The 12,837-nt window shown below is 38.7% G+C and overlaps 1 protein-coding gene across 1 annotated transcript; it reads right to left on the bottom strand.

The window, feature by feature from the left end:
* Positions 1-332: 332 nt before the first annotated feature.
* On the bottom strand, positions 333-11,944 carry xk (X-linked Kx blood group (McLeod syndrome)). The gene is made up of 3 exons (XM_028436434.1): positions 11,521-11,944; positions 2,788-3,050; positions 333-1,993 (listed from the first exon to the last, which is right to left on the bottom strand). The coding sequence occupies exons 1-3, from the start codon at positions 11,763-11,765 to the stop codon at positions 1,023-1,025; spliced, it is 1,479 nt and encodes a 492-aa protein (XP_028292235.1). The 5' UTR covers positions 11,766-11,944; the 3' UTR covers positions 333-1,022.
* Between the last annotated feature and the right edge of the window lie 893 nt (positions 11,945-12,837).

Genomic DNA, 12,837 nt, shown 5'->3' with positions numbered 1-12,837 from the left:
AGTCTCCAAACCATCAGAAGTGAATATTTCCAGCAAGTTCATTTTGTTTTCTTTTTCAATAATATGTGATGGTTTTCTTTTATTCAACTTTTTTTTTCAGGAATTTTGATCTCCTGACATGTTTGGACTGTCAACTGCCAGTCTTCCTCAGAGGCGTCTGCTGATGTGGAGCTTCAACATAAACAGGAGCTGCGTTTCCATTACCCTTGGAAATGCGCAAAATCTAAATAGCGCAACAAACACTAGTAATGGAAACACCTGAATTTCAAAAAAACATTTAAATATCGCAAAAAAGTTTTTACGCTTTCATGAGGAGGAGTTTCAGACGTTTTGATACTGAAATGTGTCGTAAAAGCGCCATGGAAACACTTTTTCCGCAGATACACGTCACAGAACGTGAGGTACATGGTCACATGACCACTTCTCTCCAAGAAAACATGGTGCGATACATGTAAACATAAGAGAAGACCTGGATATTTCTTAGCGTTATACTTTAAAATCATTACTGCCACATTAGACGTGAAACAACAAAGGAATACAGTGTTATAAGGAGGTTCTCAGCGTCCGTCTTCGGATGAGATTTCACGGGAGTTACGAGGCTTGTTCAATGAAAACACGTTCAAAGCGCAATTATACTTTGTCAACATTTAGAAACATTGCTTTTGCTAAAATCTGTAATAGAAACCCAGCTAGGGATGAGGGAACATTTTCACTCTCCCACACCCAGGACTCTCTTCTCTAGAGACCATCACGCAACAGGGAGAAAGAACTTATAAGGACACATCAAAGTGATCAGCAGACACCTCTGAAGACTGGCAGTTGAAACATGCCAGGAGATCAAAGTACATTTTCTGAAAAAAGTTGTTAAAACCTTAACATGTTCATCAGAAGTGAAGGTGCTGTGGTAGTGGGTGATCAAAGTTTGTCATGTCTGCTGATGGAGATGATGAGCAGAGCAAGTGAAGGATGCTTTAGCTTCATTTCAAAGCTGAGATGTATTGATGTGCCCAGAGGAGCTAAAGTCAACTCCCAGAGGGATCCACGTGGCACTTTAATGGTTGTTTAGGCCTCTGACTGACAGTGATCACTGACAGACTGTGCTTCACCTCGCCATTGAATCCACCGCCGACATTGTTCGTTTCATTGGCGTCGTCGCAGTTGGTCTCGTTGAGAATCTCGTACGTCGTGTCCGTGGTGACGCTGGTGGTTTCGTCGGCTTGGTTCTCCATCTCTTTGAGCACAGATGGACAAGGGTGCTCCAGGATAGCCTTTCTCAACGGCCTTTTGTGCGGCGAGGCCGAGGCACACATGATACAGAGAAGTGAGGAGCAATCCAAAAAGCCCTGTGTCATGTTTGAGGTGAACAGCTTCCTACAGGGGTGACAAAACTGGTAGAAGACCAGCATGAAGAAGATGGCCAGGGCGTAGGAGACCAGCAGCTGCAGCAGCAGCAGTGGGGCGCAGATGACCTGGTAGAAGTCTGTTTTGTAAACGTACCACAGCAGGAGCAGGGAGGCGTTTTCCACAAAGCGCAGCATGTAGTACACGGCCATGCGGTACCAGTTTTGCGACTTGTTAATGAGGTCTGGGTCGTTTAGTTTCACCTGCACGGCCGACCAGCAGAACATGTTGATGCCCGCGTAGAGGAAAGTGAGCAGACAGAGAACAATGGTGGTTCCCACCCGCGTCAGGGTTTTTTCGATATTCTCAGGAAACGGAGAGTGGCTCTTCCAGAACAGGATCCAGGGGTAGAGGAAGAAGACGAGAAAGTTCAGCAGGATCACTGGCAAGACCCAGAGCTTTAGAACGGAGCTGAACAGAACCAGCACCACCACGCGAGTGGCAATCTCAAAGCTCCTCCACAGGAAGACGCACAGGTAAGCCAGGGGCCGCACGTCCACCTCGTAGTCGTCATACTTGAGCTTAATGGCCAGGATGTTGCAGCGCAGAGCTCCATAGACGATGGAGAGGAGGGAGATCACCATCAGTGTGCCTAATGATGAGGAAAACAGATTTTATTTCAAAGGTTTTCCTAAACACAAAGGTTTTTTTTGTTTTTTATTTGGCACAGTTTAAACAGTTTTAACAAAACATAAAAATATCAACAGTGGACAGACATTAACAGAAATTAATACACTTTGAGGCATGAAAGGGAAAACCCCAAAAAACCCTCAAGGGGCATGAAGAAGAGGGCTCCCAATATAACATTTAAACTTTAACTAAAGAGAAAATAATAATAACAATAAAATACAATCAAGACAAAATAAAGGAATGTCAAGACAGCAAAACTGTGAGATGAAGCAAAAAACAGGAAAACATTAACATCAGAAAACAAGCAAAAAAAAACACACAAAAAGCAACCATTGTTTGGTTATTCATGAAGGAGTAGGTTTTAGATTCAATGTTCTGGGACCTCTGAATGTAATACTAAACCCAAAGTTAAAGATTTCACCTTTTTTTAATTAATATTGTGAAAAAGATTCACACTCAGGTTGTTAAATCTGTCAAGCAGCAGCAGAAAAAAACTAATTGATGCTCATTTGATATTTCTACGTTTGTTTTCTAATGTGCCACCCCATGCACACAAATACACAGATAGTGAGAGCAACAGTCTGACCCCATATCTGCACCAATTGGCAAACAGAATCACTATTTTCCATCTACAGAGGCGCTTACATAACACCACTTTGACTCATAAAACGCCATCCTCTCGTTTCCAATATGGCACTTTTATCTGATCAGCCCACACCAGTGGACGTGTGACAGACACGGATCCCCCTCCCTCACCTCTCCCGATGGACACCCCCTGCTGGAGGACGCAGATGTAGAGCTGCAGGGTGAGCTGGGGCGCCGATCCCAGGAAGGCCTGGATGACGGAGGTGCGAGCGAAGGCTGCTCGGTGTGTAAACAGCTTTCCCTCCGCCTGCCCCACCTGCCGCTCCACCTCCTCTGAATGACCCCCGCGAGGAATCTGCTTCTTCCTGGTGATGCTGACATACGGCTCCTCCACACGGCCCACGCTGCCATAGATACAGAAGGCCTCCAGGCACCTAAAACAATAAGAGGTGGAACAACTGTAAGGAGGTGTTTAAAAGTATTTCACCAGGTAATTTATCGGTATAAGGTTTACTTGTATATATTTTAGAAGGATCACAACTACTCTCACTGAGAGTGTCTACAAATAATATACAGGTACATATAACTATTTGGTTTGTGGGTTCTCTGTGATAAAATCAACCAGTAACACACATCATTAGCATTGCACTATTGCAGGTCGTATACAAGCATTTGTAATCAGAATCAGAATCCCTTTATTAATCCCAGAGGGAAACTGCTTATACAACACATGATGTACAGTAGTCGATGTATAAATAACTTACATTGATTTATACAGTATATATACTGTACATCAGTGGTCTCCAACCTTTTCAAGCCCAAGATCCCTGACCTCCACCTTGGTGACGGCAAGATCTACCCAGTGAAGTGTAAAAAAAAAAAAAAAAACGGATTTTACTTCCACTTTCACGCTTATTTTATTTTGACAGAAGATTACGCAAAAAGTACACAGTAAAAGTACTCAATATTATGCATGCAAGTAGTCTAGGAAGTACTAAGTTCAGCGAAATATGAATCATGGACTACTTATGGAAGACATGTTTTTCATTTTAAGTCAAAGTTGGGTGAAATATCCTTAAATTTGTGATTTGTACATGATTTTGACAGAGGATTACTCAAAAAGTACATAGTAAAAGTACTTCATATTATGCATGCAAGTAGTCTAGGAAGTACTAAGTTCAGCGGTATATGAATCATGGACTACTTATGGAAAATTATTCCATGTCAAAGTTGGGTGAAATATCCTTACATTTTTATATGAATCATGGACTTTTTTTTTTGACCACCACGGCTGCTGAAGGTTATAAACTTCAGCACATCAGATGCTCTCCAGTCATTGTGAGGCCTCACATTTGTTAAATAAAGATCCTTGTGTACCACATTATGAAAAAAGTCATTTGAAAATAATCAGGATTACTGATAAATCCAATATCATCCACTGGGCTTTGATTAAACACATGGAAAACATGCATGATTTAGCTAATGGAGATTATATGTTGTAAAGCCAAAATGAATGCATTTTAGAGCAGCTCGGCCATGCCTACGAGTGTTTGTCAATTAGGAACGCCAGAAGAGCCGCAGCAGGTCATATGTCAGCACGATGGTAAAACCGTTGAGCCGTGGAGAGGAGGGCCAGAGGTCCACACGGGGCTAATAGGCTGCCAATAAAACCACACGGCCACAGCACGGGACATTTATCAGCGAGAAATACAGTCGTGCGCCATGTTAGGAGCAATCACCATGAATCAAAATCTACTTCAGCTGTGGCAGAGCACACGTCTCTGAAGATGTAAGACAGAAATGAACTCAGAGGATGAGCATACACTCCCTGAGAAAACTAAACATGGTGGTATTTATCTGGTCCAACAGGCCAAGGAACGCCTTTACTATTCAATAGAAAACAACAAATGGAAACCCAACTGCAACTGAGTGTGCCTTCCAATGTAGAGCACACTCGGATAGTTTAGGTTCAGTTTTCATAATTGTGTTTGGTCCTGGAAGGAAATAGCTGCAGCAGCAATAAAAAGACACATTAGTATGAATAGTACGATGAAATTGGTTGCAAAGCTACAGTAAGTGGAGATTTAAGTGATGAGGTTTTCAGTTTCAACACTAAAGATTGATTTTTCTGCATGATTGCTCACAAATGTCCGCGTTAGTCCTTCAAACTGATTTTTTTTTACACAGTGCCTTAATATGTGAAGGAAACAATGGACACTTTGAATTGATCCTGTCACAATGAAATGCGCAAAAGTTTTCCATAGTACAAGTCACATGACCGTTTGTCAACAAACCCATTGTTTGTGATGGAGTCAAAAGAAAACTATCTTGTGAGTGGAAATTTCACTTTCAAATGAATTGTCTGCAGAAGAAATACCTTGATTAATGGAGCTATGAGGCCTACACTACTGTGTGTCTACCTGTGTTAAAGCCTGTGCACATTTAAGCTTCTTTCAACAGAATGCTTTTGCAACATGTTGTTCTTTCACATAAAACTTGAACATAAAACATAAAACAATGTTCTGCTTTTAAAGTATTCAATAGTAATATAACTAAAGTGTGAAAGACATTTAACTACATTCTTTTATCCCTCTCTAAAGTCTCGAGTTCAAGGTTTGCAAACAGACAAAAGTAAACTTCTCAAAGTGAATTTGAGGTCTGTTATTTGAGGACATCACGTAAGAAAATAAAAAAGATTGATGTTTTCACAGCAGCAATTAAATATGCCTTTACTTCTCCTGCATGGACGCCTTCTCTAGTTGTTGTAGAATGAATGTGAAGAGGAAATGCCACCATGGAGGACGTCCCCTCTCTGAGTTTGTGTTGTCAAAGATAAGGAGCTGGTAGCAACATGTGCTATTCTTAGATGGGCTCCTCACAGAGAAAAGATCCACCAGTGTGAACTCTAATCATTTGAAAGTTTACACTGAGGGGTAAACAAGTGGTGGAGGTCAGAGCTGCAGAAAAAACGCCTATGGGAAACCAACATGATGGCAGACAACAAAAATATGGACGAAACAGAATCACAAGTTGAATAATGTTACTATTTTAAAGGATTAAAGTTGTATACTATACACAAAAAATCAGTGTATAGTATACACTTTTGGCTAGGTCTGCGATTTTTTAAAGAAAAATTCAAGTTTCGATTCGTTTTTGGATTTTTTTTTTTCAATGCACTTAAAAATGACTGCAGACATCAGATATATTGTCAAAAGTGCAACTTTATTGCTGTGACTGTCCTCAGGAGTTAAAATGCGTAGAACAACCCCAAAATAAAAAGTAAATGAGGCTCTGTCATTCAACAATTTCAAGCTTTAATAATCCAGGTTTAAGCAAAAGTGCAACAGTGCCTTCACAGTAGCTTCAAATTTCTGATTAAAAAATTAGATAACTACATATTTTATAACATATAACATTACAATCAAAAAAATAATAAACTCTTAACTTAGCATCTCAGCATAGTGCAAATAAAAAATTGAACATGCCTGTGACACACATATAGCCTACTCAAATGATAAACAAATGTAAACAAAGAGGGGGCTGGCTCACATTGGAACACGAAAAAGTCCCAAAAAACTGGTGGGAAAAAAAAGAATGTTTAAAAAAATGTTTTTTTAAAATATATACATATATATTTTTTTTTAAAAAAACTCAAATTTGCAAAATGAAAATTGTTATTATCTAGAAATTTGATTAATTGATTAAATCGATTTTTTGCCCGGCCCTACTTTTGGCCATAAAAAGGAAGAATTGGGTGGGGATTTTCTGGACACTTGTTATGTATACTTAAATATCTTATATGTTACCATACAAAAAATTGTGTCTCACTAACTTTTCAATGCAGTATATGTGTTACTGTCGCCAAGCAGCATGCGAGAAAAAAAAGTAGATTTGGTGTATATTAATGTCTGACCTCTCAAAATGTTTCCCTGGGTACCCTCTACCCTTTCAAACTAGTTTTATACAAATTAGATGATTTAGTAGCTCACCAGAGGTCAAAGGGTTACCGATTTGGGGGGTTGCTCAAAACTGGTCACTCCTTTGTGAATCGAAATAAAAACCAATGATAACATGAAATATTTTTCTCATAATACTTGGAATTCTTAATTTAACTCAGATTTGACATACAAAATTATTTTGAGACAAACAGAAAAATGGCTGACTTACAAAGTCACCTAAAAATACTGCTTATCGGTAGGATATTATCCAAAATTGCACCAACTTGGTTTTTCTTAACCTATTCTGAAGTGTGATAGGCAACTTTTTGCATAGAAACCCCACTTCGTTGATTCTGGGGGCGGGGTGCAAGGTGGGCCCCTCTAGCTCATCGATTAGATGTGATTATTTTATTAATGTGATGATAAGGAGAAGTACTTGGAACTGTTCCTGATTAAATAATGTCATTTGATTTCAAACATTTACAGTTTGCTCACTGATTGTTCGTCTTCCTTTGAAATAATTTCCAGTTCCTTATGTGTCATGTGTATGGACAACGCCTCCAGCCTACAATACCACTCCCATCTTTGTTTGTCTGTTTCATTTTATGTATTATTATTATTATCAGTCCATCTTATTTCTAGTTAAGGCTATGCGATTTTGCCTAAAAATAAAATATCTGATTTTTTAATGAAAAATTCGACTTTCGATTTTCAAATTATTTTCTTCAATGCACTTAAAAATGACCGCAGACGTCATATATATTGTTATAAGTGCAACTTTAATGCTGTGATTGTCCTCAAGAGTTAAATGCATAGAACAATCCCAAAATAAAAAGTAAATGAGGTTCTGTCATTCAACTATTTCAAGCTATAACCCAAGTTTAAGCAAAAGTGCAACAGCGCCTTCACAGTAGGTTCAATTTTCTGATTAAGAAATCAGATAACTATATATTTTACAACATATAACATTACAATTAAAAACATAATAAACTCTTCCCTTAGCATCTCAGCATAGTGCGAATAAAAAATTGAACATGCCTGTGGCACACATATAGCCGACTCAAATGGTAAACATGTAAATAAAGAGGGGGCTCTATGGTAACCCCCGAGGACGGAATGCGAAAAAGTCAGAAAAAAACTGTGGTGTAAAAAAAAAATTAAAAAGAAAAAATAATAATAATAATTTAAACTCGAATCTACAAATTAGATTAATCCCTATTTCTAGTCAGAAATACCTCAGGCCTCATTCACCTGACAAAGAAACATAATATTTTCAAATATTTAAAATAATCATTGGCTTTTAAATACATTTAAGGATTTATTTTTTTGGAAGAATTTAGTGAGAACATTTGTGTAGATTTGAGGTTTTTGCATGTTTTGCTTTGAAAGAGTTTGATTTTTAACATGGATTTTTTATGGTAGTTTTTTCTTGGCCTCGGGCAAGTCTTGGTCTCATGAAGTGTGGTCTTGACTCTGAGTACAACACTAGTAAACTGAATATCTGGTAAATAATTAATATTTGGGATTGTGGTTTGGATCCACTTGAACACTGTAGACAGAGATACATTGGTTTCCATTTTCCTCCATTACTAACATGCATGCTGGGTTTATTGGAGTCTCTAAATGAACTGTGAGAGCGGGAATCCACACTAACATCTTATAGCTTAAGTACTATCAGCAGCTCTCTGATTGAACAGCATCTAGTATGGTGGCCTGCAGGAGACAAACGGCGTGAACCGTGTTCGCCAAGAGACCACTGACAAAACTTTGGTAAGTAAAATGTACCAAGAAAATGTGGCATTATTACAACTTTTCACCACAATATTACCCATATTTACATTTACATCTTTAGCCTATATTCTAGAGACTACTTAGTAAATATATATATTATAATAATAATATATTACAATACATTATTTTCATCTATGTGTTTATTTTATGACATTAAAGCATTTTCTAGACATTCAGGGACTGCACTTAGAATAAGGACCAATCTGAGGTTTGTGTGTTTTTCCATTTGTGTATTTGTCAAATAATTTATTTTGTTTTAAAGTTTCATATGTTGTATTTTTTGTGTATTTTGGAGTCAATTTGTTGGTTTTTTTCATCATTTTGGGTTCAGGTATGAACCCAGCAGGTCTCTCAGATCTGTGCACACAGGTCAGATAGTGGAGCCCAGAGCTCACGGTAAACATGGTGATGCTGCATTTAGTTGTTATGCTGCAAAGAAGTGGAACAAACTGCCAGAAGAGCTGAAGTCAGCATCCAATGTGAACATTTTTTAATTTTCTCTACTGCGTATGATTGAGAGATTGGTCATGTTGTTGACGATGTTTGTTGATATTTTAAATATTTTTGCTGATGATTTTAAATATTTTGTTGCCTACTTTAATGTTCTTATTGATTTTAAGCTGTTGTCTGTTGCACTTTTTGATCATATAAAGCACATTGAGTTGCCGTGTGTATGAAGTGTGCTATACAAATAAATGTGCCTTGCCTTTTGTATGTTTTTGTTGTTGTTTTCCAAATTTTGGGCAAATCAATTTGGGGGAAGCACAAAATGAGCCCATGTCTCTCATTGCAATGAATCTGACTTCTTCTCAAACTCTGCTGTAGTTCGATGCACCTGACCCTAATCAGGACTAGGAGTGTGACGATATCTTGATACGGTGATATATCGCAATATTTTTTCATACAATCGATTATCGATATGCTCGCGCTAAGTATCGATTTTTTTTTTTATTCTTTTTTTTTTTGTCAAAACCTTTTTTGCTGTGCAGGTATGTCTTTGCAGAAATGTTGTCACTGTTTGTTGAAGGAACCAATATATTGTTTACTGGAATATTGCACTATAATGGTGTCACTGGTAAGGAAGGCCCATTTTTTTGTTTACAGAAAGCACTATTGGAGATACATATTTGTTTACATTGGTATGTTGACACTTATTTACAGAAATGTTGCACTAAAATAGTGTCACTGTTCATAGGACACTTTTTCAATGCATTGTCTTTCAGAGATATAAAATAAAAAATAATTTTTTCACTTAATCTTTTTTTTTCTTGTTATGTCATAGATTATAGTAGATTGATTTCTGACCAAATATATCAATAATCGCAGAATCATCATATCGTGAGATAATCGTTATTGTGAGCTTTGTATCGCGTATGGTATCATATCGTGAGGTACCCAGAGGTTCCCACCCCTAATCAGGACTAGTGTTGATTATTTGTGTTTTATACTCCTTGTGAAGTCAAACTTTTGCTTATCCCATGCACGTTTTCTGTGGGCTACGCAAGCCATCACACACACACACACACACACACACACACACACACACACACACACACACACACACGCATCGCTCAGTGCAGAGACTCTGATGAACACTCGTGCTTTCAACTGTGGGCGGAAAGTAAAGAAAAAAATTCACCCACATAATTGGTTTGGGAAGCACTTTACAGGGCAGGTGATGCAAACCACCAAGAACAGAGCAATAACATAAAATCATATAAATGAATTAGTTGATCCATACCAATTCAAGAATAACTGTTATTATTAGTAACAGTCTGCAGACAATTCTCTCATTTGTATTAATCACAGACAAAACGTAGCACTTAAACCTCCTAATGAATAGAATAGTTTATTGTCATATATACAAGTTAAAAAGAATAGGTGCAATGAAATTTCTGTGCATGTCCCAGAGTCAGATTGAAAACATTACAAACAACAAATCAGCCTAGACAGTATAACAATAGACGGTGGAAAACAAGGAAAATAGCAGACGTACACTCTACAAAAAGATAAATAAATAACCTAAACTGAATGTACATATTAGGGATGTCCCAATACAACTTTTTCACATATGATGCGATACCGATATTGCTGCTTTTAGTATTGGTCGATACCGATATTGATCCGATACGATATCAGCATGAATCATACATACTTTTATTACTTATTTTGTAGTGTGGAATGTTAGAAAAGGTTTGATCAAGTGATGTTACTCTTACAGAGAACAATAGTCAACAACAGTAGGTATGAGAAAAACTCACTCATTTATTATTAACCAATTGGTTACATACATTTTAACCTTCAACATAATATCTACAGTATTGTACAATTGAATAAATATAATATAATATATATCTGAGATTTTAGATGCAGTCCAATAAAATCCGATATTTGTTTTCTGGTTGATATCGGAACAATAGGGACAGCCCTAGTATATATTGCACATAGGAGAAAGTGAAGTAAATTGTCCAGCATGGGGGATTCATTTTTCCGTTTCTCAGTTGGTGGAATGCTGATGTTTTATTAATGTTTCATATTTCATTTGTTGTGGAGTTTTTTTCTGACAAATGACCCGAAACTCAACTAAATAACCTATTCACATCTCAAATAAGACCATTTCAATGTATAGAACACACAAATCTAATCCAATAAGTTGTAGAAAAGTACTGTGTGGATGACCCAGATGTGGCCAGTGTTGTGGTGATCATTATGTGAGGTTTCATCAGCTGAGGCAGATGTTCCAGGCAGACCAGAGGCTTTAAAACACCACATCTATAATGGATCCTGCACCAGAAAGCAGCATGTGCACAGTGCAGGGAGCTGGTCCATCAGGGCCCAGCAGATAAATGAGAGACTGTGTCACTGTGTACTGGCATGTGCGTGTGTGTGTGCGTGTGCGTGTGTGTGTGTGTGTGTGTGTGTGTGTGTGTGTGTGTGTGTGTGTGTTCTGGGAAAAGACAGGGATTCTCTTCATCAGCATGTGGGAAGCCACACACAAACAATAGGCCAAACAAAATGAAAACAGGCTCAGAATAAGCTTTTGTGTGTGTGTGTGTGTGTGTGTGTGTGTGTGTGTGTGTGTGTGTGTGTGTGTGTGTGTGTGTGTGTGTGTGTGTGTGCGCGCGCGTGTGTGTGTGTGTGTGTGTGTGTGTGTGTGTGTCTGTGTGGTACTGACCGGACGATGGGTCCGAGCTGCAGGATGTGCAGCAGCAGGACTAGCGGCCGGTCCCGGCTCAGGTCCCGGTGGATGAAGGTGAGCGTCAGCTGGACCAGGACGGACGGAACCAGGGTGAAGAGCAGCGTGAGTCCCTGCCAGATCTGGTCCCCGGCGGAGCGGTACGTGGAGCTGAGGTACAGCGCTGCCGTGGTCTCTGCCGTGAACAGGGACACAGACACGAAGATGGAGCTGGGGAGCCGCATCCTGGCTCACCATCAGCCCGCTGTGCTCTCATCCATAGCGGCCGCTGTAGAGCGTCAGTCAGGCTGCGGCTGGACGGGGACACCGCCACGGCAGCAGCGACTCATCCGGGATGCGGTGCACATCATGTGGGGCAGCGAGGATGTTTTCAGAGCCCGGTGTAATACCACCGTTACACACAGGGGGCGCTCTGACGCTTTTAAATGACCCCACAGAGGGTTCTCAACCAGGGGTGCACCATAGACTGTACTCACGTTACTGTAAATGAGTTGCTTTTATTGGTACTTGTACTTTTTTTTTTTTTTTTAGTGTATTTCCAAAACAATATTTTTACTTGTCCAAAAGAAGTAAAGTAATTAATTACATTTCTACAGCCAACCGTTAGTAAATTATTATTTTTCGTGATTTTTTTTAATTTTTTTTTTTAAATTTCCGTTTCATGGCATGGTCTAAAATGTGTAATAACAATAATATTCAAATTTAAAAAAAATAAAGGTTTTCAAGTAATACAATATAACACAATGGAACAATAACAAAAATGGTGCAAAATCCAAAAGAGATGCAAAAACAGTGCAATCAAAAGTTAAAATAGAATTATATAGAATAGAACAAGAATTAAAATAAAATAAATATAAATCTGTGCAGAGGATTAGCAGGTATCATTACAGATTATTTACATTAATATTCAATCAAAAGAAAACATGTAAAGTAATTTTAAAGGTTGTGTTTCACGTTTATTTTATCTTTTTAAATTAATATTTAAAAATTGGGGGTGCAATTTGGTACCCCTCCAGCAGATGGCGCCTGAGGCGGCCGCCTGTGTTGCCTGTCGGGAAGGCCGGCCCTGATACCTATAATGTTGTTGTCTTTAAGCGAACGTTAGTCGCACTGTAAAGAGGTCCGGTGGAAGCTCAAAGAGCTGCTGATACATTCTGAATGCGGTCATCAGCCAGCAATGTGAGGAAGGTTTGAGCCTCCTCCAGACGCCATGGAGTGCACTTTTACGCTGCCATCCTCACAAGATCACTAACAAAAATGGCAGCCAGATGCTTTTTCTCTGTGAGTGACTTGATT

The sequence above is a fragment of the Gouania willdenowi genome, chromosome 21 (assembly GCF_900634775.1).
Source record: "Gouania willdenowi chromosome 21, fGouWil2.1, whole genome shotgun sequence".
Classification (NCBI taxonomy): Eukaryota; Metazoa; Chordata; class Actinopteri; order Blenniiformes; family Gobiesocidae; genus Gouania; species Gouania willdenowi.
This window is presented reverse-complemented; position numbering and strand designations above follow the sequence as displayed.